The sequence below is a fragment of the Panthera tigris genome, chromosome B2 (genome assembly GCF_018350195.1).
Source record: "Panthera tigris isolate Pti1 chromosome B2, P.tigris_Pti1_mat1.1, whole genome shotgun sequence".
NCBI classification, from domain to species: domain Eukaryota; kingdom Metazoa; phylum Chordata; class Mammalia; order Carnivora; family Felidae; genus Panthera; species Panthera tigris.
Window position 1 is genome coordinate 134,738,007 of NC_056664.1, and position 24,372 is coordinate 134,762,378.

The 24,372-nt window shown below is 43.7% G+C and overlaps 1 protein-coding gene across 3 annotated transcripts in view; it reads left to right on the plus strand.

The window, feature by feature from the left end:
- Window positions 1-24,372, plus strand: part of PLEKHG1 (pleckstrin homology and RhoGEF domain containing G1) — a 304,149-nt gene that overhangs the window by 186,586 nt on the left and 93,191 nt on the right. The window contains exons 1-2 of one of the 3 annotated variants that reach the window (XM_042987316.1): window positions 4,337-4,401; window positions 19,890-20,398. In XM_042987316.1, coding sequence (XP_042843250.1) covers window positions 19,988-20,398 — 411 coding nt within the window. In that variant the 5' untranslated portion in view covers window positions 4,337-4,401; window positions 19,890-19,987. Of the gene's footprint in view, window positions 1-4,336; window positions 4,402-5,857; window positions 6,062-19,889; window positions 20,399-24,372 lie in introns of those variants that run through there. The other 2 variants (XM_042987315.1, XM_042987317.1) reach the window with 2 other exon arrangements.

Consider the following 24,372-nt stretch of genomic DNA (forward strand, 5'->3'; position numbering starts at 1 on the left):
CCCCACAGCTAAGTTGCTTGACATGTTACAGCTGCCCTCTCCCTCCCTTCCACTCTCTCTTTCTCTCTCCTCCTCTGTCCCCCTCTCTCCACCCAATTTCCACGGAGGCTTGACCAGGACACTCATTACAGTGAATTTGTCCTAATCACCATGATTGCATGTGTGGAAAGTATACGAGCTCCTAGGATAATTTAGAACTAGCCATGCTTGTCATTATCTGTGTGTTATAAGAGCATAATTTTTGCAGTCGTATGGTTACATTGACTTTTACGTTACCACTATTCCACTATTCCAGGAGCGTCTTTGGGCAGGTACTCAGTAGGGATGCAACCCCAAATTATATACTTCTGTGGTAAAATGTGCTATTTCATAATCTATGTTCTAACCCGGTCTCCAGAATTGCAATTTTGCAGAAAGTAGAGATGATGTCGGTGAGTAAATAGAAAGCATGGTCTACTGTCAGATGATGTTGTTAAATATTCTTGTGGGGAATTTCTGTTGCTCTGTTGAGCGAAGGGACCCGCACAAATTCTGTCACATAAGGGATCGTAGGTAATTTTAAGCGATTTCCCTATACAAATGCCACATGCTCCTGGTGTTTGTGTCGATTCATGGTTATCTGACCATAATAGTGGGGCCACATTTAAGATCCTCAAATTCTAAGGGAGCCTCAAGAGACACCGTGTGTGGCGTTAAGAAGTGGGTCATCATGTCAACATACCACCCAAAGCCATGGACTCTTAGGCTTATAGATTTTAGAAGCGTTCTTAAGTCTCGTAGACTCCTGCGTTTTCACTGGGGACCTAGAGAGAGGTTGGTCACTTGCCCAAGAGGACACAATTGTCAGTGGAGCTGAGATTCCACACATCTCAACTCAGGGCCTTGTGTCCTTTCCACCCATCATTTCAGGAGGAGTAAATGATGGTTTGGATTGCACAGAATAAGTTCCGTTTGGGGAGTGACTTTTATTCTCACACCGCTAGGGTGGTAACCGACGATCCTTGTGAAATCAGCTCCCCGGTACTCTCGGGGCAGCTTAGTTCATTGGCGTCTGCCATCTTGTTATGTCCTAATTGTCACAGACTCCCCAGCAGATGTCATGTTTGGAGGCACACCGGCACTAGGAAGTTGTCCCTCACTTTGTATCTCCTAGGAAAGGTGACCCGCTGGTCCTGGGAAGTGCTCAAGGGTCAAATGCACGCAGTCAATCCCTAAGCCCCCTGGAAGTAGTAAAGACAAACAGAGTGGGGGGACCCCCTCCCCCATTCTGTCCTCCACCCAAGAAGGGGTGACCCTTCTTGTTTTAGGGCTCCTCTGATGTTCATTTTAACCTGATTATACTTGGATAAAAATGCTGGGCAGGGACATTTACAGCGTGATACGCCGTAACCATACCTTACAAGGGGCCCTGTCCAAGTGGTCGGGCAGGGACGGAGTCACGGACACTGCCCTGGCAGCTCCGCCCAGTGTCCGGAAGGGGCGGAAGAAGAGTCGAGAAGAGAGGGGCTGGTACATTCAGATGGGAGGATGGGATCACCCCAGAGTAGGGAAAGAAACTAGAACATACTTTAATAAGAAGTATGCAACCCTAGTTACTTAATGCAACAGTATATTTGTAAACGAGGTTGTCCGGGGGCAAAAATGTCCGCTCCAGTGGCCACGGTGGGTGAAATGGAAAGTATACCAGTGATTTGCACTTACGGGCCGTGCAACCACCTGGACGGTCTCTCTCTTCCCTCTGCCTGGCTTCCCCAAGTTAGCTTCTTCTCAGCCTTCAGACGTTAGTTGACGCATCCCTCCCACAGGGCCGCTTTCCCTGACCGCCCCAAACCAGGCATGGTCCCCCTTGATGTGTTTCCATTGCACCCTGTGCTTTCCTTGCATAGCACACATCTCATATAGAATTCATCACTCCTTCATGTGATTGTCCGGGGTCTGCCTCCCGGGGCCACATTCTGTGTCTTTTGGAGACGGGGTGTTGTTGCTGCCTCTAAAAATATGGCCTAGGAGGAGCAGGGAGAACATTTACTCCCCAGAGGGATGGTGTCTTTCTCAACACTTTTTACAGTAGTAAGTTGGCATAAAGATTAAAATTCGGAAAATACTCTGGTGGAAGCCATAGGAAGGCAAGATCTCGAGACTCGTGGAGAAGGTGGTCACAGGGTGGCGCCATTTTTAAGCACACTCTCCGCAGCGCAAGGGACAACAAGCCACTCCCACCCCACTGAACCCTGCCTCCGGGAGTCACTTAGGGTACTTACTCAATAAACATCTGAATGAAGAGGCAAATACGAGTGGGAGACCTGATAGCATCTCAAATAATCAAGGAACTTCAAAATGGGGGGGTGAGGTGTGATCTGTCTTAGGTTTCCTGAAGTGGTCCTTGCAGAAGTTCAAGAACTTCAGCTAAAGGTGAGAAAATACTCTAAAGATTAGGACCGCCCAAAGTGTAATGGACTCTTTGAGCAGGGATCAAATCACCAGTAACTAACAGGACCCAAGCAGAGACCGGGCCTCTCTGGGGAGCTACTCTTAAGTGATTGTTTAAACGCCAGATAAGGGATTCGATTAGAAAAACTCAAAGTATCTTTCCAATATTGATGTACTGTTAGCCGAGGATTAAAATCCATATATCCCCTACTCAAAAATAAACTCCATAAAGGCAGGAATTGTTAAGTGTTCATTGGTGTATCTTTTTGTGCTTAAGACAGTGCCTGGCACATAGTAGCTCCGTAATAAATATGGCTGAGGCAATGAATTATATCAGTAGACAGCAAACTCAAAAATATATTTCTGGCATAGAGTAGGTTCTAAGCAAATGTGTATTTCATTGAGATGAATCAAGCAGGCCATAAATCAAAAAAGGGCTTAGATTTGACAGTATTCCACCCAGTAAAAACCTGATGGTCAGCATTCTGACTAAGCATGGGAAGTCCAACTGCTATCAGCTTTTCAGACCAGAGGTTCTGGAGTTAAGTATGAAATTGTAGGGGCGTCTGGGTGGCTCAGTTGGTTGGCCTTCCGGCTTCGGCTCAGGTCATCATCAAACAGTTTGTGGGTTCGAGCCCCATGTTGGGCTCTGTGCTGACAGTGCAGAGCCTGCTTAGGATTCTCTCTCTCTCTCTCTCTCTCTCTCTCTCTCTGCCCCTCCCCTACTCACGCTTTCTCTCTCCAAATAAATAAATTTTAAAAATAATTAAAAATAAAATTGTACCAGCCAGGGACCTGGCAAGAAACTGAAGTAGCTCAGCTGGTTCAAATGGAGGTTGTTTTTTTTTAACGTTTATTTTTGAGAGACAGAGAGAGAGCAGGAGTGAGGGAGGAAGAGAGAGAGAGGGAGACCCAGGAATCCAAAGCAGGCTCCAGGCTCCGAGCTGTCAGCACAGAGCCCGACACGGGGCCCGAGCCCACTGACTGTGAGATCATGACCTGAGCCGGAGTCGGATACTGAATCAACTGAGCCACCCGGGCGCCCCTCAAGTGGAGATTCTAATGAAGGGGTTACTTTATTAACGGTGGTGTGACCAAAGGAGGCAGCAAGGGTGTAAAGGACCCAGAGACTGAAGCAACAGCAGGCAGCCCGACACCGTTCTTGGAGACACCCCACAGGGACCCCCAAGGGACACAGGAGCCCAGTGAGAGCCAGAACCATGGAGGCTGGCTGCCACCAGACCCCTCATCAGCCAGGGCGTGGGAAGAAATGCCCCCCTTTCCCTCTCCTCCTACCTCATGATATTGGGGCTTCCGGTGAGCCAAACCCAGCTTAAAGCCAGCTGGCAGGGGGCAGAGGGCGCAGACCTGGGCAGAGCAGGGCAGAAAAAGATCAGGGGGGAGGGGGTGTGGAGGCGTCAGCACATGGGAAATAACTAGCACATAAATTAACTTTGTTCTTCTGCTTTGATTCCACAAGCAATACATATTCATTAAAGAAAATGTAGAGACTAAATCAGTGGGTTAATGAGGGGTCTCCCCCACAATCCCACCTCTCAACCGCCAGTATGAATATTCTGGCTTTTTCTCCTTTTTTTTTTTTTTTTCTGTTTTTCTTTCCTATGCTTGTATAGGATTCAAAGATTTCTATTCAGAATAAACCAAAGTGAATTGGGTTACACTTGTTTCTTGGCCTAATTAGGATTAAACCTGTAGCCGAACAGAGAGCTCTGTTTCCCTTCCTTTGTTCTCTCAACATAAACAAGTTACTTCATGTATCTCTGTGGGAACTAGGAAGCAGGCAAGCGCCTAGACTCACAAAAACTTCCAGCAAATTTGGCTCTCTGCCTGGTTACCAAGTAATTAAATGTAAGACGAAGGATGAGTCCAACGGAGCTCACTCTCCAAGACTGAAAGGAGAACCTAAGTGAAGGCCGCCTCACGGAGCTCGATTTTACCGTCAACATGAAGGTACCATCCGATGTTAATATCGCTTGAAGGGCAGCCTGAAAATAGGAGCAGAGGCAGGTTAGGAAAACGAAGCAGGTACTTATGTATAGTTTCTAGTGACAGCTGATGCCTAACACTCCTCCCACCTGTCATTAACTATCTAATGCTCGTCCAGTCCCGCTAGGCAGGAACGTCCAGAAGGCAGAGCCAGCGTCCCTTCACCGGGCCAGCACAGAACCTGGTGTCGGCTAGGTCCCCAGCCCAGTGAAGGGGGGTGGTTGTTGCTGTTGAAGTCGAGAAAAGGTGTGAAGGGAAAAGAAAGGTCAGCAGGTGGTTGCTGTGTGTGTGCCGAAGCTCTAACAGGCAAAGATCAGTACCCACAGTAACAGGTGGGTGTTTAAGATCCTTGTAATAATATCATCTCACTCAGCAGCCCTCATTGCCTTCTTTAGTTAAACAAAAAAAAAAAAAAAGAAAAAAATCCTGGAAAGGAATAAATCGTCGCAACTCCTTGAGAGAAGACTAAGTTCTGCTTTTCTGGAATGGGATCTATCCTTGGCCTTTTATAAGGTTCTGCCTGGATGGGATTGGGCTCGTGACTCGGTGCCGGAGGCCAAACGAATAGCTCATCCCACCCCACTTCAGTTCTAGACATTAGATCGCCTCCCCGGTAATGAATCCATTTGCTCTGACAGGGTAAGCCCTCGGCCCCTGTGACATTGAAGGTGGCCTTGGGATTGGGGGAGGAGATGGATGGCGGCCACCCTAAAGGATGGCACTTACCATGGGGAAGATTCAGAACCAGTTCAGGGGAGACTCATAGCTGCTCCGAGCAGCTTGTCTGTGTCTCCCTCGCAAGCCTCAGTCCTCACCTCTGCTGCTTTCAGTAATCGTCTCTCTGAACCCACCACTGCTTTACAGAGTCTGGAGGCTTGGGGTGCCGCTGGTGATGTCTACCTGGCTGTGTCCCTCCCTGTCACTCCATGGCCTTATGGCCTTGGGGGGGAATGGCTGGCCAGGGGGTTTGTCTCTCTTCTCTGCCAGCATCCGAAATGGTTTTGCCAGTTCACATAAAGGTTATGAACCCCCCACGGTTGTTACTCTGAAACAATAATAGATTCTTTTTTTAAATTATTATTTTGGAAAACAGCGCTGCAGGATATCAATAGAGTATCCAAGCCCTTCCTACAAGTTCAAGTACATTTTTTTTTTTTTAAAGAGTGTTTTCCAAAGTATAGAGTGTGTTGAATGCCTTTCGTTATGAATGGATTAGATGTGTGTTATCTCCTGGAGAAAAATGTGTCTGGAAACATACTGCATTCTTAGAGGGATAATTAGTTCATTGTGCTTAGCACAGAGAGTCCTCCCATGGTGTCCTCAAAGATGGGACTGATCTACTATTGAAAGCAAGAGACTATTTGTAACATATTGCTTGCTCAATATCTAAAAATTGTTCAGTTCAGAAATAACTAAGACTTGATTTCATCGTCTCTGGACAATAAAGACCAAAATAGCCTAATAAAAGAACAAAGTGAAAAACAGAGCTAATGATTGTCCTAGACTCAGAGAAATGAGCCGATGGAGGAACACTCCAGAAACAGCAGGATTTTAGGCAATCTCAGTTGGCTTTCATGGCAGACTGACATATGACCGAGACCTGAAAATATGACTTGATTGCAAGGTAAGGGTGACTGTGAGAAAGTGTGAATAGTACACGTTGTGTGTTTCTTTTCTAAAATTCGTATGACCGTGACTCGATACTGACATTTGAGTGCAGTAGGTGGTGAAGAATTGTTTTCAGTTGGAAGATTTGAGTACTGGAAACCATTTATTATTTATACTTTGGTTTCTATTATTATGTTCAATACTCCAGGACTAACAACAAAAAAAAGAATACCTGCATTTAATTTCCCCTATACGTAAGTGCTTTTGTCTGCCTTACATCTGTACCTTTTGTTAAGAGCAACCACTTTTTAAATTTGTGAGGATAAACTCACGATTAAAATTATTTCACTTTGAAAATCATCTTTGAGAAAGAAAAAACCAGATTAGCTTTTGTGTTTGTTTCACAAAGTATATACTTTGGTTTGTATAACAATCGCAAGGCAGAATTTATGGCTAGTGACATTTTCTGGGTTTAGAGTAGACGGTCTGGAGGAGTGTATATAGATTTTTAATAAACACCTGCAATGCAGAAGGGTGTTAGTACATTACATCTCATTTTCAGGAGGAAGGTCAGTGTATCCTTCTAAGGGACATCAGTGGGGATGTGGCAGTTCTTGGCAGGCGACTGGCTCGAGTGTTTATCATATTTATTCTGTGGTATGCACTCAGAAAAATGTAATCTGCCTTTTTCTATCAAAGAAAAAAGCTCTAATGGGCTAAAAAAAAAAAAAAAACCCTTAAGAATTGTTTGTCCATGTCCTGTGCTTTTAGAAAATGGTTGGTTTCACCAGTTTGGGAAATGGCAAGATCTTAAATCACCAGATAAACAGCCCCCCCCCCCCCACTCCCAGCAATTATATTGTTACATGCATGCTGTGTATAAAATATTAGTTGTGATTTGAAGTACCCCCTTGTAACTCCTAGCACCTCTGTATCTGAAAATGTAGGATTGTATTCTAAATCTGCTTTATCCGGTATTGGTTTTAGGAAGCAAAAATCTTCTCTTGCGTTCAAAAAACAGTGTGTGTGCCTTTGCACTGCTTCCTTTCTCCAGGACATTCCTTCACCCTTTGTTGCCCAGCTTCTTGGAGCTGTTGCCTGGCTGCAAAGTCAGCAGAGGATCGCAATTAGGTCAGACCCTGTTAAGTCCCTAGAACCACACGCTCTCTGAGCCTCCCCCTCTCAGCCTTCCGAGCCCTCCTGGACAGTCCCCTTGTGGCCTCCTTCCTAAAAGACCTGTACGGTTCCTGAGGAGGACACGGACGTGCACAGGCTAATTCATACTAGGGTAGCAATGACTCCATAAACCCTCCCGGGATAGATTCGAGTGTTCACTGACAACTTTTAGCTTAAACCAAAAGACCTGGTTTCTCATAGCGGAAGTGCACGCCCTATGGCAGATGTCTGGGAAAGGACGTTCTTAAATAGTGGGGCTTTCTGGTCCTCCTCCAATGAGGCCACAAGGCTGGACTGCACTTGGCTTGCTGGCTGGTTAGTGCTGTAGACCTGTCCTGTGGGGGCTGTTCTTCCACCCCTGGGCCCCCAGCCCGGTGGGGCTACTGTGAATAGCCCCTGTCCTTCCTAATTGCATAGCTAGTGCTGCAAGCAAATAACAAGAGCTGCTCTCCAGTAAGAGTGTATCTCTTTCACCTAACAAGGCATGAATGTGCAATACATCTGCAACCCATCTCTCTGTCACTTACAAAGAGACTTTGCTGAGCAAAAACAGCCCTTTTCCCTGCTCTTGATATCGGCAAATAAATTCTACAGGAGGAAGCAGCAAGGATGCCAGTGTTTGTGCCTTTTACGTGTCTTGGGATTTATTTTGCTCCGTGCACAGAGGTCCAGCAGGGCACCTACAAGAGCGGGTGCCAGCCCGTGTACTCCACGTGTGGGACATGAGATGAGAAGAACCGGAAAGCAAAGCCATGGCAGAGTAAGGTGGGACACAGAGAGGCCTTGAGAAAACACCCAGGCACACACACTCGGAGGCTCCTCTGCCCTCAGCTGTGAAAGAGCCTTGAATGGTTCTCCAGGAATGTTCCTTTCCCTTCCCTTTTCCTCTCTGCTCTTAGGTCCCTGAGCCTTATGCTTTGTTCATTTGTTAATTCACTTAGCAAACACTTGGTACTGGGATAAATATAAAGACAAAAAGTGTGTGTGTGTGTGTGTGTGTGTGTGTGTGTGTGTGTGTGTGTGTGTGTTCCCTGCCCGGAAAAAGCTAGATTTTTTTTTAAGTTAGATTTTCAAAGCTTAGATTCAAAATCCTATGAACCAGCCATGTTTGCAGGTGTGATAGAGAATGGTTCCAGTTACTTGCAAGAATTAGGAAAGATCTTTACTTACTAAAACAGGAATCACAGGTGAACTAACAAATGACTAACCCATGGGACCAAATACGCCCTGTGCTGTCACTTCAAAGCTGCCCTACAGGTTGGGTCACTTGGTTAATGCAGAAGTTTACAGACTGCCCAGCATCCACACTGGACACAGTCTTGCTGTAATGTACACAGCATCTCTCAGAAATGGCTTTTAAAAAATGTCTCTTGGCAAAAAAAAAAAAAAAAAAAAAAAAAATCCAAGTACAATAATACTGTAGTAGAAAATAAGACTTGTGATCTGAAGGTAAGGACCCAAAACACATGGGTCAGGAGAAAGCCAGGAGCCTCTGTATATGTACTACCCCCATCTAAGAATTTAGATTTTTGCATCTTCCACATGAAGATCAAATCTACAGTATAGGAAGGTTCCCAGCTCCGCAAGCTGATGGTCCAGGGTAGAAACGAGACCATTAGAAAATAACGAACTATGAGACCACGTGATACTCTAAGTATAATAAAGAGCCATTTAACAACTGGAAGGTGCAGGGGGCCAGAGTTGCTATGGAAGATTTGGTGGAGCTTGTAAGATTTGAACTGACTCTTAGCTAAGCAGGAACGGAGGTTTTGGGCAAGGGTCTAGGGGACGTTATTTGGGGGGCAAGAGATATCACTGTGGAGCTCAGTATGGAGGATTAAGAGAGTCCCCACAGCCCCGGGGAGGACCCTTCCTCACAAACTGCCTTTTTAGCATCTGTGATTTAGTGATTTCCATCAAACTGGTGAATTTTGTGGAAGAGAAATCATTCTAAAAGTTGTCCTCTGAACTGACGGGTCAATTTCCATCAAAATGGCTTACTTAGGTGGCCTTACATAGGTCCTGCCTTATTTGAAAGGAAATCGCCATTAAAACAAATTATCCTATTATGTTGTTAGCTTAAAATCACGTAATAGGTCTGATAGAAATATCTGTATTAAAGATGCTCAGCTCATATTATTTTCCATGACCCCAAATGAATGCTTTAAATGGAACTTCTATTTAAAGGATTTGATCTTTTGAAATAGTGTAGATTTCCGTGTCTGTACGTAGACATAATCCATAATTTGAATTTTAGCTCTGTGGTGCAGTCATATCAAGTTTTCAATAACAGTTTGTATTTCTGAAGACCCTTCATCTAAAGAACTCGATACCTTTTTCAAATATGAACCTTTTGGGTCTTTCTGTAAAAATACACATAGCATTTTAAGAAGGACAGATGGCCTTATGGAAATTGAAATCCAAAATAATTTGAAATTCTCTTGTACTAAAGGGTTGGAGTCCGATCATCCTGCCTTTGCTACTTCATGTTTATGAATTATAAGAATTATCTAAGAAATTCCTTTGAGTTTATATTTTCAGTGTTTTTCTTCAGATGGATTTTTAAGCGCTTTTTAAATTTTTTTTAATGTTTATTTACTTTTTGAGAAAGAGAGACAGAGCACGAGTGGGGGGAGGGGCAGAGAGAGGGAGACACAGAATCCGAAACAGGCTCCAGGCTCTGAGCTGTCAGCACAGAGCCGACGAGGGGCTCGAACCCACAAACTGTGAGATCATGACCTGAGCCAAAGTTGGACGCTTAACCAGCTGAGCCACCCAGGCGCCCCAATGCTGTTTGTTTTTTTAAATGAAGCTTAAATAGATTCATGTTTAACTCTGCCTACTTAAAACTGTATTAAATATCTTGTTAAAGGAAACGAAACATCCAGACGTCTTCCAACTGGGTGATTCACTGCCACCTGCAAACTTCACTTGAAAACTTATGTTAAAGATGTGTCCATTTACTGTGAAACACACTTATAATTCAGGAAGTGAACTTGAAAATATCAGAGCTCCAAAGATCTTGATTCTTTTGTGGAATTTAATGAGAATGGTAGCCGGAGCCAGGAAGGTGAAGCCCAAGCAGCTTTAGGCGAGTGTGGGTTGTATTTGATGTTCACAAAAGAATGGCTGTCGCAGGGTGTTGCTCAGCGAAGTGTGCATTTTCAAGTTACCCACAGTGGTGTCTATTGTCCTGTTTCTCAATTGAATGATGTCATGTTTCATTTAAGGCTCTTAGTGATGCTGAAGTCTGTGGTCTGCACACTGGGGGGAAAAAGGCAGTGAGAAAGTTGCAAATCAGGTTTTTGTAAAGCCTTTGTGTGTTGGGTTTTGAGAGATAAAAGCTGACTCATGCAATATTTCTGCGGAAGGAGCTGCACGGACTAGTAAAGGCTTCTTGTTTTACCTGACTGAGCTCCCAGTGAGGTCACTGCATCAGCTGAAGGCAGACGATGCGGCTTAGCCTGGGTAAGAGCACAGGTAGGTGCTAACCGTGAAAGTGTCCAAAGAGCCGATGTCCTCTTGGAGCAGCCAGAGACCGGCCACTGCGGTGAGAAACTGTCGCGGGGAGTTGGGGGCGGGAGGGAGTCCTTCACAACACTGTGCAGGGACAGCGGCTTGCTGGGATATATTACATCTGTTCTGTTATAAATGCGATGCATGGAAAAAAGTTATCCAACCATGGAATTAGTCTGGAAGGTGATTTGTTTTTTTTTCCTTCTCCATCTGAACTGCAGTGTCTTAAATGGTTGTTGCCTTGTTTTGGTTTGGTGTGGATCTTTCCTTAAAGTTAGGTTGAAATGTCCAGAGAGCTGAAGTTTGTGATTCTGGGCAGAAAACTAGAATCCCAGGTCGTTGTGTATTGAATGCCCAGTCTTTTAATGTGCTTTCTTTCTGAGGTTTATTGCAGGCTGAGCGGGGGTGGGGGGATAAAGGTTTGCAAATTTTACGCTTAGCAACTGTAATGGTGAAATTTAGTCTGAGTCTAGAGGGACCCAAAGTTGACTAAGTAAATGCAGTTTCCATTTGGAGTTTTTATTGGCAAGAAATACTTTTATTAGGAGGAATAATTGGGGAGAAGGAGGCATGCAGTGTGTTCAACACTGTTGCACATTGGATTCTGATCTTATTTTGTTTGATTTTGATTTTGATTTAGTGATAGTAATATATTTGCAAGAATATATTCAGCATCCTTTTTCATTAAGAAACATAAAAATCAATTACTTTGATATAAAATATTTAAATATTTCATACAAACTGAGGTTGTAGTTTTAATGTCCTCACATCACTTTTTTCAGATCGTAAAAGTAATACACATATGGAGGAAAGTGATATTTACAGATAAATATCAAAGGAAGAAATCCTCCATTTTCCTACTTGGTAAAACCAGTGTTAATATTTTATTATACACCACCTTAATCTCTTTCTAATGTGGATAATAAATAAGTGGCATTTTAAATTCAAAACTGGAATCATATGGTACACACGTCTTATAAGCCACACGTTGTACTAAACTGTATATTATGATGATTTTCTACGCCCATAAGGATTTGAAAGGACATGACATTTAATAGTTTTATATTGTACCTCCTAGATGGATATATTTACTCAGATCTCTGTTGTTGACACTTTGAATTCTCTTCCTCTTTTTCTCTAAGAAAATGTTTAGTGTACTTTGTGGAGGGATTTATTTACTCAGAGTGCTATTGTTAGTCCCTTGAATTTCCCCTCTTCTTCCTCCTCCCCCCCCCCACACCCCAGCAAATGTTATTTACCCTAATGCCTCCCTTTCAACTGTGCAGAGATGTTTTAGGAACTGAGTGTGTTCAATACCGACAGAGCCTTAATGTGCAGCTATCATTGTTAGTTACTGCCCTGAAACTGATATTTCCATCCTAACAGGAAGGTGCTATTCAAAGTGAAGCTGAAGCATAGATTATTATTTAATCTAAATTAAAAGTAGAGACTTTTAGCCTTGGCAGAGCCGATGACATATATTTCATCAGCTAAGACCTGACATTGGTAGGATCTAGAAGAAAATTGCTACTTTGCAGTTACTGCTTATGCTGTGATTCCAGCTAGGAATGGACTTGCTGTTTATTTCAGGGTTGGACTCATATCCCAAAGGTTGGATGAGACCTGAGGAAATCATGCAGTCCAGCCACCTAACTGATACGTGAGGAAACCTGAAACCCAAAGATTATAATACCAACCTTGGTGGTACAGAGCCCGGGCAGAAATGCAAACCCTCCAACCAAGAGAGGAAGTGTTATGTCATCACCTAATTTCTGGCTGGTCCTCTGAGTTCTTTCTATACACACAGTTGGGTATATAATCAGTCCTTCACACACACACACACACACACACACACACACACGCACACACACGCACACCTTTGGCACATTGGAACCATGTGCTTTATGTAGGGAGCTTATGTTTAAGTGCATTTCCTGATCTCTAAGGTCCTTTTCTGCCTTACTGTTTTATGAATCTATATCCAAGTACAAGGAATAAAGGACTAGAAATCAGAAACTGGAGTCTCTGATTCACAGTTCACCTTTGAGCATTCTGTTAATTTTTTTCACATATAAAATTTTAAGGAGTAATGACACATGTGAATGAATGTGGAGGCTTTAGTTTGATTTTTGCTTCTTAAGGGTAATTTTGATGCAGAGTTAGACCAGTGGCATATTATGGTAAAGCTAGTCTGTTATAATAGAGACTGTTCCGGTTATCTCTTGCTGCATAACAAATCATTCCAAAGCCTAGTGGTTTGGAACAACAGCAATCATTTGTAATCTCTCAAGGTTTTGTGAGTCAGGAATTCAGGAGAGGCTCTGCTCTGTGGTTCTCAATCAGGGACTTGTGAGGTTGCAGTCAGACATAACAGGGCTGGGGTCAACTCGAAGGCTTCTCACTCGCGCAGCTGGTGCTGTGGCTGGAAACACGCAAACAGAAGGCACTGGAACAGCCAGGGTTCCATAAGCATCTCTCTGCATGCCAGTGTGGTCTTACCACGTGGTTTCTCCAGCATGGCAGCTTCAGGATAACCAGACTTTTCTGTATGGTAGCTCAGGGCATGTCCAGACCCAGTTTTAATGCAAAGCACCTTCTGCCCTCATGTTCTACCATATTCTAGGGCCCCGGTGTCATGTTCGGGGTTCAGGCAAGGTCCGTGCCACATCTGGGTTCCAGGAGGAAGGGAAAGAATGTGGAGGAGGGGCGCCTGGGTGGCTCAGTCGGTTGGCCGTCTGTCTTCAGCTCAGGTCATGATCTCACGGTCTGTGAGTTCGAGCCCCGCGTCGGACTCTGTGCTGACAGCTCTGAGCCTGGAGCCTGCTTCAGATTCTGTGTCTTCCTCTCTCTCTACCCCTCCCCCCTCACACTCTGTCTCTCTCTCACTCTCAAAAATAAACATTAAAAACAAAATTTTTTTTGTTTTTTTTTTAACGTTTATTTATTTTTGAGACAGAGAGAGACAGAGCATGAACAGGGGAGGGGCAGAGAAAGAGGGAGACACAGAATCTGAAACAGGCTCCAGGCTCTGAGCTGTCAGCACAGAGCCTGACGCGGGGCTCGAACTCACGGACCGTGAGATCATGACCTGAGCCGAAGTCGGACACTTAACCCACCAAGCCACCCAGGTGCCCCCAAATTTTTTTTTAAAGAATGTGGAGGAATGATGGTAAATGTTTGAGGAATGGACCCCCAGACAGGCACTTCTCACTTCCACTGGTGAAGAGAACTTGACCTTCACGCTGTTATGTATGGTGGGAAGGTTGGGAAGTGTAGGCAACAGGAACTCTATTCACTAAAGAAGGGCGTGGACTTTGGTGGATAACTAACAGCCCCCTCTCCAACTGATGTAGCCCAACCCCGTAATCTCCTTCATCTTCCACACTAAATCACCAAAATAAAAGCAGACCTTAAAGGTAAAAACAGCTGCATTTGTATAAAAAGCACAACCAAAAACACCTCAAGCAAAACTGGCGAGCTCTTGCCCTTGAATGTAGAAATTTCTGGAGTCACCACTGAGCTGGGGTACTTTATCTATTAACTGCGTTAACTGTCCTCTTAGTTTCCATTGCCTGGCATAGGAAACCCTTAGTAAATTACCTAAATATTTAGTATCAGTCTTTACAGCTTGAAAGAATCTTGGTTTTTGTTTTCTCTTTCAACCCCTCGCCTCTTGTTGGAACAAGAGCATTTTTGCAAAACATCTTTTCCCACTCTTGATCTTCTTGTGCAGATACTTAACTGCCTCTTCAGTGGTAACACGATATTTTAAACTCTGTATTTTGGGGAATTTTTTTAATTTACAGAAGAGTTTCAAAGATCGTCCAGAGCTCTTTGACACCTTTCATCCAGCTTCCCCTCATGTTAGCTTCTTAAATAACCATAGTACATAGGTTAACACTAAGAAATTAACATGGTAGTATGATTTTTTTTTTACTTCTTTATTACCAAAGAGCTGCAGATAATTATGACAATCAAGTTACCTGGAATGAATACTCTGAGCATTAAGGAACGTGTGGGATTGCAGTTCTGCCCTTAATGCAAGAATCACACTGGTATTTTAGAAAAACCCAGAGGCGGAAATTCGTATTGCTATCTGGTGGCTTTTATCCACTGAGCTATCCACTATCTCAGAGGTGTATAGGGGAGAACGATTCTCCTCAAATACCTCGTGTTGTCTTTGAGATACGTAAATGTGTATTTCTTATAACTTCGACTCTGAAAAGTTTTATTTCATTTGTTTTGTTTATATACAACTTTGAGGCTTTACCTAAGACTGGCTCTGTATTAAATGACTTTGCTGGCTGGAAGAATAACTTCTTGCTTATACTTTAGTGTCTCTGTTGGTTTCCCCTTTTTGAGAAATTCACAGGCAGTATAATACAGAACCACGTCATTTTAGTTATTCATTGGTCTTGAGCGTAACACATTCTCTTGATTTCCATGACTGTCCTGCCAAGGAACTCAGCCTAGATGTTTGAAGTCTAGAATAGCAATGAGCAGAACTCGGAAATCCTGATCACGCTTCAGCCCCCATCGTGCATAGGGCTCTGTCTTGCCTTGTAAAGCTCCCCGTGGGGGCTTGTGACCGGGAGCGGTCCCCTGTGGACCCATCGGTCGCCCCTGCACCATGTAAACATGGTCACAGGAAGCCTGGGCTCTACTTGCCATGGAAAGTCCTGCCTCAACCCTAAATCAGCCTGAGCAAGTTAGAGCCAAGGAGTGCTGCTTTGGATTCTAGCAGTGACATTCCAAAGGAGAGCAATTAAAATAATGGAAGTTTGAAGAGCAAACAGAAGAGCCAAGGAATTAAAGCTCTTTCAGCTAGAAACAATTAGACAGAGACTTCTCACGATGTAAAGTGTGTGAGAACATATCTACGTGAGGCTGCGATAGCTTTTTTTTTTTTTTTTCTTGAGGATGGCACAAGAAGAAATATTTTATGTTGATGGTTTTGAGGCTGACAGTACTTGGGGCTAGAAGCATCATTAGGACTCCGGGGTGCCTGGGGGGCTCAGCGAGTTAAGAGTCAGACCATTGATTTCAGCCCGGGTCATGGTCTCACAGGTCATGAGTTCGAGCCCCACGTCGGGCTCTGCACTGACAGCTCAGAGTCTGGAGCCTGCTTCTGATTCTGTGACTCCTCCTCTCTCTGCCCCTCTCCCACTCACGCTCTGTCTGTCTCTCAAAAATTAAAAAAAAAAAATTTTTAAATACTTGTTCTATATTTAAAACAAAAGAATCATTAGCACTCCAAGGCCCTCAACATGTGTGTCCACCAGCACTACCTCCGGGTGTATCAAGGGTCAGATGAACCAAGACCCTCCAGGCAGGTAGAACCGGCTTATTTTAGGATATTCATGGTCAAAAGACCCGCTGACACGGGCCATCAGCAATGTTGGGCAGGTTCTCAGCAGGTGCTATATAATAGCCCAGTGTTTGGGTTTTGGTAAGAAGGAAGAGAGGTTATGGGAAAGAAAACAAAGCAGCACGTTAGCCAAATGCTAAGACAACCTGTCAGCATCTCTCACTCAAGGCGGAGGAAGCAGCTTTCGTGCTTTACAGCTTTGTGCTGGGTGTTTCTGTGTATATGGGACATCAGCTACCCCAATATCTAGTGCACAGCGACTGTCTTACGCCTGTTTTTCTTAACTCGTAACAATATGGGGTATTGATGAATGGAGGGGGAGAAAGACAACCTTGGAGTGTTATGCACCTCTCCCTTCACTATTATTGAATAAAGATTGATAAAGCGGTAAAATTTAAATCTTCCAGAGGAATCTCATGATCTAGAAGACTTCCAGATCATCATCGTCCAACTAAACTATAATGCAAACCCCCTATGTAATTCGTAATTTTCTAGTAGCAAGGCTAAAAAAGGCAAAATGAGAACAGTGAGAATCATTTTAAAAAGGTATTTTAGCTAACCCATTCTCCCCAAATATTATCGCACCATGTAAGCCATGTAAAATTATTAATGCGGTATTTAGTCCTTTTTTGTTTCATACTAAATCTTCAACATCTGGTATATAATTTCCACTTCCAACACATCTCCATTTGGAGCGGCTGCATTTCAAGCGGTCAATAGCCGCGTGCGGCTCCTGGCTATTGTGTTGAACAGTCAGCTCTGGAGATAAATATCAGTAGTCAGTTTGCTGTATCAGGAAGAATAGGCCAGACAGGGTGGAAATGTTAAATTATTTTGAGGGAGGTGAGAACAAGACGAGGCAGTTTTTATGAGGTCCATTTCCTTAGGTGTGAAAACTATAATTATCTTCTAAGCAGTGAATCAACATAAAAAATGTTATCCATTAGCAAATGTAGTCTCATATTTATACACCATTATATGACCTAGCATTAAGTGTTTCACTTCTGTCATTGGTAATTTTGGAAGGTGTTTAATTTGAGGTAGTAAACTTGGTTAAATACTACAGATACCGAATATCTCTAATATTCTCTTTGAAAAGAGCCTGGTTGGCAGTCTGAAGAATAGGCTGGCCCGGTGGCCTAGAACACATAGCCTGGTATTAGAATATAAGAAGCCTTAACTGGAACAGGACCAGTTCATGCTGCTATGTACCCATGGGGCACCTGGGTGGCTCAGTTGGTTAAGCGTCTGACTTTGGCTCAGGTCATGATCAAGCATCCAACTTCATCTCAGGTCATGATCTTGTGGTTCGTGGGTTCGAGCCCCACATCGGGCTCTGTGCTGACAGCTCAGAGCCTAGAGCCTGCTTCAGGTTCTGTGTCTCCCTGTCTCTATGCCCCTCCCCAACTCACGCTCTGTCCCTGTCTCTGTCTCTCTCAAAAATAAATAATAAACATTAAAAAAAAAGATGTATCCACGAAGGGACCTGTTGCCCCGAGTTTCCCTATCTTTGAAAGAGTAAAAGGCACTGTCATCCCTAGCAGCCCAGCATGGACTCCTCTGAAGCATCTGGCCACTTTTGTTCCCCTTTCATCCCTCAGTCCCGGTATTGGCGCATCAAAGTAAAGAAGTGAGTCTCTATTGTGTTCATTTTCACCAATACTGATCATGGATATTTGCCAAGAGTTCCAGAACTGTTAAATGTAGTTTTCTATACCGGAGGGAAGGTGTGTCCAGTTATGGAGACTAGGTTGATCTGGACTTTTCCAGATGCCCTGGCTTACATGTACAGTATATCCAGCTTATTTTTGGTACGAAATCATTGTTGCCTCATTGGACCCTTGGGACCTTAAAGAATAATCATATACGGTACTTCCCAAGTTAGTGCCCATTTTTAAAGTGAGATCAACCTCATGGTTATGATTATGGTTAATCATATGATTATGATGGCCGCCATCATAAGGGGAAGAAAACCTTGATGTGTCTGCTTCTACTTCCAACTGCCCAGGACGTTATTAACCCCAGTCCCAAATGTGGGCAAGTGCCCTTTGCTGTAAACACACCTAAATGCCTGGCTGATTCTTGGATTTTTGCCACACTCAAGTTGGATCAGGCTTTTTAGGGCAAGTGCATTTTAACTACCATAACCAATCCATGTTTTATAGGCCATAAAGTTGTCATAGAACAAGCAGAAAGAATATTGCAAAAGCTTTAAAAAGCTTATACCATGTGGTAGTGGTTATGCTGATAAATTACTCATTTCCTACACATTTCTTACCATTTCTTCTTGTTGACCCAATTTAGTTCTTTTATTTTATATTTATAATATTCGCATTACACGTTGGCACTGATATTTGCTGTAAATATAAACTATCTAGAAAACTCGGGATATTGAAGGATACAGAGTTGATGGGATTCTTTATATTCTAGAAATATTGCTACCAGCTGTTTGACAGTCTTTATTATAGAGTCAAACCAAATTCATGTTCCTTTTAAAAAATGATTATTAATCTAGATCCTTCTTATTAATGTATGTGTGTTTTGTTATAACCTTCCAAACAGAGGTTGCACTCATAGGTTTTCTAACAAAACCCATACACATGGATCCTGCTGGTAAGGTCACCTGCCAAAATGAAGCAAATGTCTTCATTCAGCATGCTCTTTATTGCAAGGTATATTGTTCTGTAAACTTGGGATCTCATTAGGGGGAAACAGTGTTCGTCCTGCCTTCTTGCAAACAAAGAAGATTGGAACTTTGTGTGTTTCCCCACAATATCTTCTGTGAGTTTCAATTTTGTGCAGGGCCTCAAGATTTAAATGCTACATATATTAAATGACCTTTTGACTTTGCCATTAGATATTCTCTCTTAATGCCGTCTTCTAAACATTAACAGCCCCATTTCTTTAAAAATGCATAATTTTTCTCATAACCGAGTTTCTATATTACTTAATTGTATATTTACACTGCCGTGTTATCTAACTTGGGGGGGGGTGTTGTAGTTAATCAAATATACTCTGTCATAGCATAACTTCATATACACCCCAATTGCGATGTCAACTTTCAAGTAGAGATTGAGAGACATGTCGTGTTGAGAGAGGAAGTTTGAGAGAAAGTATGGGTCTTAATATTTTGGCTTTCCTTGCCCAGTATTATCCACACAACATTTTTTCTTTCATGCTGTCTCCAAGTAAAATGTAAAATGGTCAGCATCTGTTAAATAGTGATGACTGCAGGAAGGTGGCTTAAACTGTTGTGGAATTAGAGTGCAATACTGAAAACGTGGAACAGTGTTGCATAAAATTCCATAAGAATCATGGAGGGTGTGTTTGAAGTAAGAATCCCTCGTGATGCTTGTTAAAGCTATAGAGTCCTTATGCCCTGACCGCGGAGCCTTTAATTTAGTAAATCTGGGCGAATCCGCATGTACGAGTTGTTCCAGGTGATCCCACTTTGCCGCGGTGGATGCAGTGCTTCTCGAGCTTTCCAAGTAAATTAAATCGCATTGGCATCTTGTTAAAATGCAGAGGTCGTGCCCCAGACTCTGCATTTCTCACCTGCTCCCAGCTGATGCTTTAGAAACTCAAACTTTGCAACTCGACCGCCCAAGGGCGCCTTTGCATTTCCTTCTATAACGAATTCACCACCTTTCTACTTCTGACCGTATATACATTTGGGCGAGGCTTTAACCTCCTTTAAACCTTGTTTGATACAATGTTAAAATACGTGCTCACCTTGTCCTTTTTCTTTCTTTTGTTCTTTCCTTCCCACCCCCAATGACTGTAGATGTGCACCAGTTAGGTCTTGAAGTGCCATCAGCTGTAGCAGAAATTCCAGATCCCAAGACCATAGCCAGGCATCCCCGCTCCCAGGAACTGAAGGCCATGGAGCTCTCTGACAGTGACCGCCCCGTCAGCTTCGGCTCCACGTCGTCCTCCGCCTCTTCCAGGGACAGCCATGGCTCCTTCGGCAGCAGAATGACCTTAGTTTCGAACAGCCACTTGGGCTTGTTTCACCAAGATAAGGAAGCCGGGGCCATAAAACTGGAGCTGATTCCGGCCAGGCCGTTTTCCAGCGGCGAGTTGCAGAGGGACAGCGCCGCCGGGCAACAACAGAACGCCGACGAGGGCGACGAAGGGCAGCCCCGGGCCCAGCGCAGAATGGAGGCCAACGGGGCGACCCAGCCGGGTGCGGAGTCGGCCACCAGCCCCAAGCTCCTCTATGTGGATAGGGTTGTCCAGGAAATTCTGGAGACCGAAAGGACTTACGTGCAAGACTTGAAAAGCATCGTGGAGGTAAGGCGCAGTTTTTCCTTCGGTTTTGGTCTTTCAAAGTTGGTCACGCAGGAGAAATATGCTTGCAAAATAAAGAGCAAAGCCAGGTATCAGACATGCGTTGTCTCCCAAGATGCAGAAGTAGGGTGAATGTTCCAACCGATCATAACTTAAGAGGAACCCTAAGGCCATACGCATTGTGTTAAAATCCTCTTGATAATTTGCATTAACGCGCTAATGATGTGTTAGAAGCAAGACTGCTGGGACCAGTGCACCCCCCCCTCCAATACATTATGGTAGTAACTCCTACACCAAAGAGCTCCAAGTGCTTGCAGGTGCCAGAGCACTTTAAGTGCCCAGACCTGCAGACGTCAGGGGTAGCCTGACTGAGTCCTTCAGGCTATCTGCACCTTAATCACAATTATCTACCGGTGTCTGGGAGCTTCCCAGACCGGGACTGATCCCTGTGTCCCGCCTCCAGAGACTGTGATTTCACAGGCCTGGGGTATGGCCCAGGCAGAGGGATTGTGGAAGATCCCCAAGAGATTCAGGCGAGCTTGGGAGCCTCTGTTCGATGCTATTCTCTATTGGCTGGTGTTGGGGGAAGGGGGTGGAGGGAAGGGAAAAACCGTGGGCTTTATCTTGTCTCAGGCATTTACTTTCTGGTCACTTTTATTACAAACAAGTTTGCTTAAATTCTTTGGCTCCATGTGAATTGAGCTCAGCTTTATGGGCCAAACCATGTACTCTGGAGATTGAGTTATTAATTGACTTTGACTTATGGATCTTTTTTTTTTTCTTTTCTTGTTAATTTTTTTTAAATGTTTATTTTTGAGAGAGAGAGAGAGAGTGTGTGTGTGTGCGAGCAGAGGAGGGGCAAAGAGAAGGAGACGGAGAATCAGAAGCAGGCTCTGCACCGTCAGTGCAGAACCCAATGTGGGGCTCAAACTCATGAACTGTGAGATCATGACCTGAGCCGAAGTCAGACGCTTAACGACCTGAGCCGAAATCAGACGCGTAGCCACCTGAGCCATCCAGGTGCCCCGATTTATAGACAGGTGTTTAAGGATAAAGTAAAAATTACTAGAGCAGCACAGATGTTAACTCACTGTCAATTGATGATTAAAAATATTAATATTTCAAAGGCAAATTTATGTCATAAAGCTATAGCCACTTTCCTTCCTGGTAATATACCAAGTTGTTTCCTTTGCTAATACCCACTTCCTGTTTTAGACTTTTTAATCTAAAATGTTTCGGAGTATAGGAGAATATTTGCTGAGGAGCACATTCTGCCCCAAATATATGCATTCTTTAGAGCTTTAGAAGAAAATTCTGAGGCATAATTGTGTGTTGAGTTCCATAAATGACAGAACCAGACCCTGTCTACTAAAAATAGTTATGACATAACTTCCCGGTAAAAATAGAAAAATCAATTGATGCTCAACCAAAACAATATGTGATACCAAATGTAGAATACACCAGGCCAATTTCCTTTTTAATTTCAGCAATGATGTCATTTGTACTTGAGAAGAAATACCTGTGAAATTGCCAAAAATTTTGCAACCTCTCGGGAAAGTCATGGCTGTTGAAGCTTTCTTTGGTCTGTCCTTTTTCTTTTCTTTCTTGGAAATCTTTTCGCCTGATCAAAATTCCCACACCAAGAAAGAAACCAGTAGTTACTGCACTGGTGTTTCAGGAACACTGTTGTTTTTTCTGAGACTGGTTGATAAACTTTAGTGAGAGGAGATAGGTAAGATCTGAACACAAAAGGACCGATGAAGACAGAATATTTTTTTTTAATTTTTAATGTTTATTTATTTTTGAGAGAGAGACAGACAGAACACGAGCAGGGGAGGGGCAGAGAGAGAGAGACACAGATCCAAAGCAGGCTCCAGGCTCTGACCTGTCAGCACAGAGCCCCACATGGGGCTCAAACTCATGAACCACAAGATCATGACCTGAGCCGAAGTTGGATGCTTAACTGCCTGAGCCACCCGGGCGCCCCTAGAATGTTTTTTTCTAAGAAAGTTTCAGTAAAAGTTCTATTCCAAGCTGCCCAGATGTTCTTGCCTTTTTTTTTTTTTTTTTTTTTTTTTTTAAATCAGTGAATTAACCATGTTTTATACTGGGCTTTGGTGGAGGTTTTCTATAAAGATCCAGATAGTAAATATTAGGCTTTCTGGGCCCTAAGGTCTCACAACTGCTCAGCTCTGCCATTGTAGCTCGAAAGCTGCCACGGGCACTATGTCAACGAATGGGCTTGGATTTTCCAGAAAAACTTTAGGGTCAGGCTTGATCCAGGGGCCGTCGTTTGCCAGCCCCTGTTTGAGGCTCTGAGCGTGCCTGTGTTTCATTAACTCTAAAATAAGACTAATATCTACCCGCCACCCAGCATTAGTAGAAGAATGAGAAAATACATGAAGAGTTTGTACAACAGAATGTGGCACGTGGTAAGCAGTCAATAAAAAGGAGACTGTCATCCTCACCGGCCTCCTCCAAATTTGCTGGGCGAGAGGGGTCGTCATTTAACCATACTGTGTCTTACCTAAAGTCCGTTTGCTGCAGCAGAAATTTAATGAGGGAAAAAAAAAAAAAACCTTTAAGCGGTGATTCCGGCATTATTGTTTTGAATGCAGTTGGATTCTTTCCAGTGAGTCCCCCTAAAATCTGAGGTAACACATAATTAGGGAAGGGGAAAGGTGAAGAAGGATGCTGGGAGGAAGGCCACTTGGGGAAGAAAAGTCCCGGACAAAGTGGGAGGCACCCAAACAGGAAGAAGTTAAATGATGCTTTGTTCTGGAATTCACCAGAACGCTTTCACTTCTGTGCCCTTTCCACCTAGAAAAGGCCAGACCCCCTTTAGATGAGACAAACTCCGTGTCACAGCCAGCTCTTCACATACTTTTGCTAGGTGACTCCCTCTGTTTCTCAAGATCACAATTTTCACAGAGCGGTTTAACTGAATGGTTAAACTCATTGTATCTAGTTCTTTCCTCAATGAAGAATAACCAATTTTTTTCCCACGTACAGCACCTCTGCCCAACAAAGACTGTGAAAATCGGTATTCTTTTAAGATACAGAGTCCGTCTGTTTTCCTTGATCCATTTCTATCTTCTTGTTATAATTCTGTAGCCGGCTTCTCTAATAATCCTCAATTTTTCACGTGCAGAATTTTAAAATGGGAAAAGGGCCGCTCGTTAAATTTTTTTTTTTTTTTTAACATTTTATTTATTTTTGAGACAGGGAGAGACAGAGCATGAACAGGGGAGGGTCAGAGAGAGGGAGACACAGAATCCGAAACAGGCTCCAGGCTCTGAGCTGTCAGCACAGAGCCCGACGCGGGGCTCGAACTCACGGACCGTGAGATCGTGACCTGAGCCGAAGTCGGACGCTTAACCGACTGAGCCACCCAGGCGCCCCAGAAGCACCTTTCTGACTTTCTACACTCTGCGTCACTGATTCCCGTCTAACTAATGTGTTTCGACAGCCATCCTCAATGGCTTAATCATTTTTCCCTGTAAAATAGCACATTTTATCTGTATACCACATTCGTACATCATTCCAACAGCTCAGGTTTAGATTTGTTTTAGGATTTTTATAAATGGAAACATTTTTGTGAGAGATCACTGATATACACATAGATTTCAGAGACATTAACACAGGGACGCCTGGCTGGCTCAGTCAGTGGGGCATGTAACTCTTGATCTTGGGGTTGTGAGTTCGCGCCCCACGTTGGGTGTAGAGGTTGCTTAAAAATATAATTTTGGGGCACCTGGGTGCTTCAGTCAGTTAAGTGCCTGACCTCAGCCTAGGTCATGATCTCACGGTTTGTGAGTTCAAGCCCCACATCGGGCTCTGTGCTGACAGGCTCCGAGCCTGGAGCCAGTTTCAAATTCTGTGTCTCCTTCTCTCTCTCTGCCCCTCCCCCACTCACACTCTGTTTTTCTCTCTCTCTCAAGAATAAATATTTAAAATAAAATTAAAAAAAAAATCTT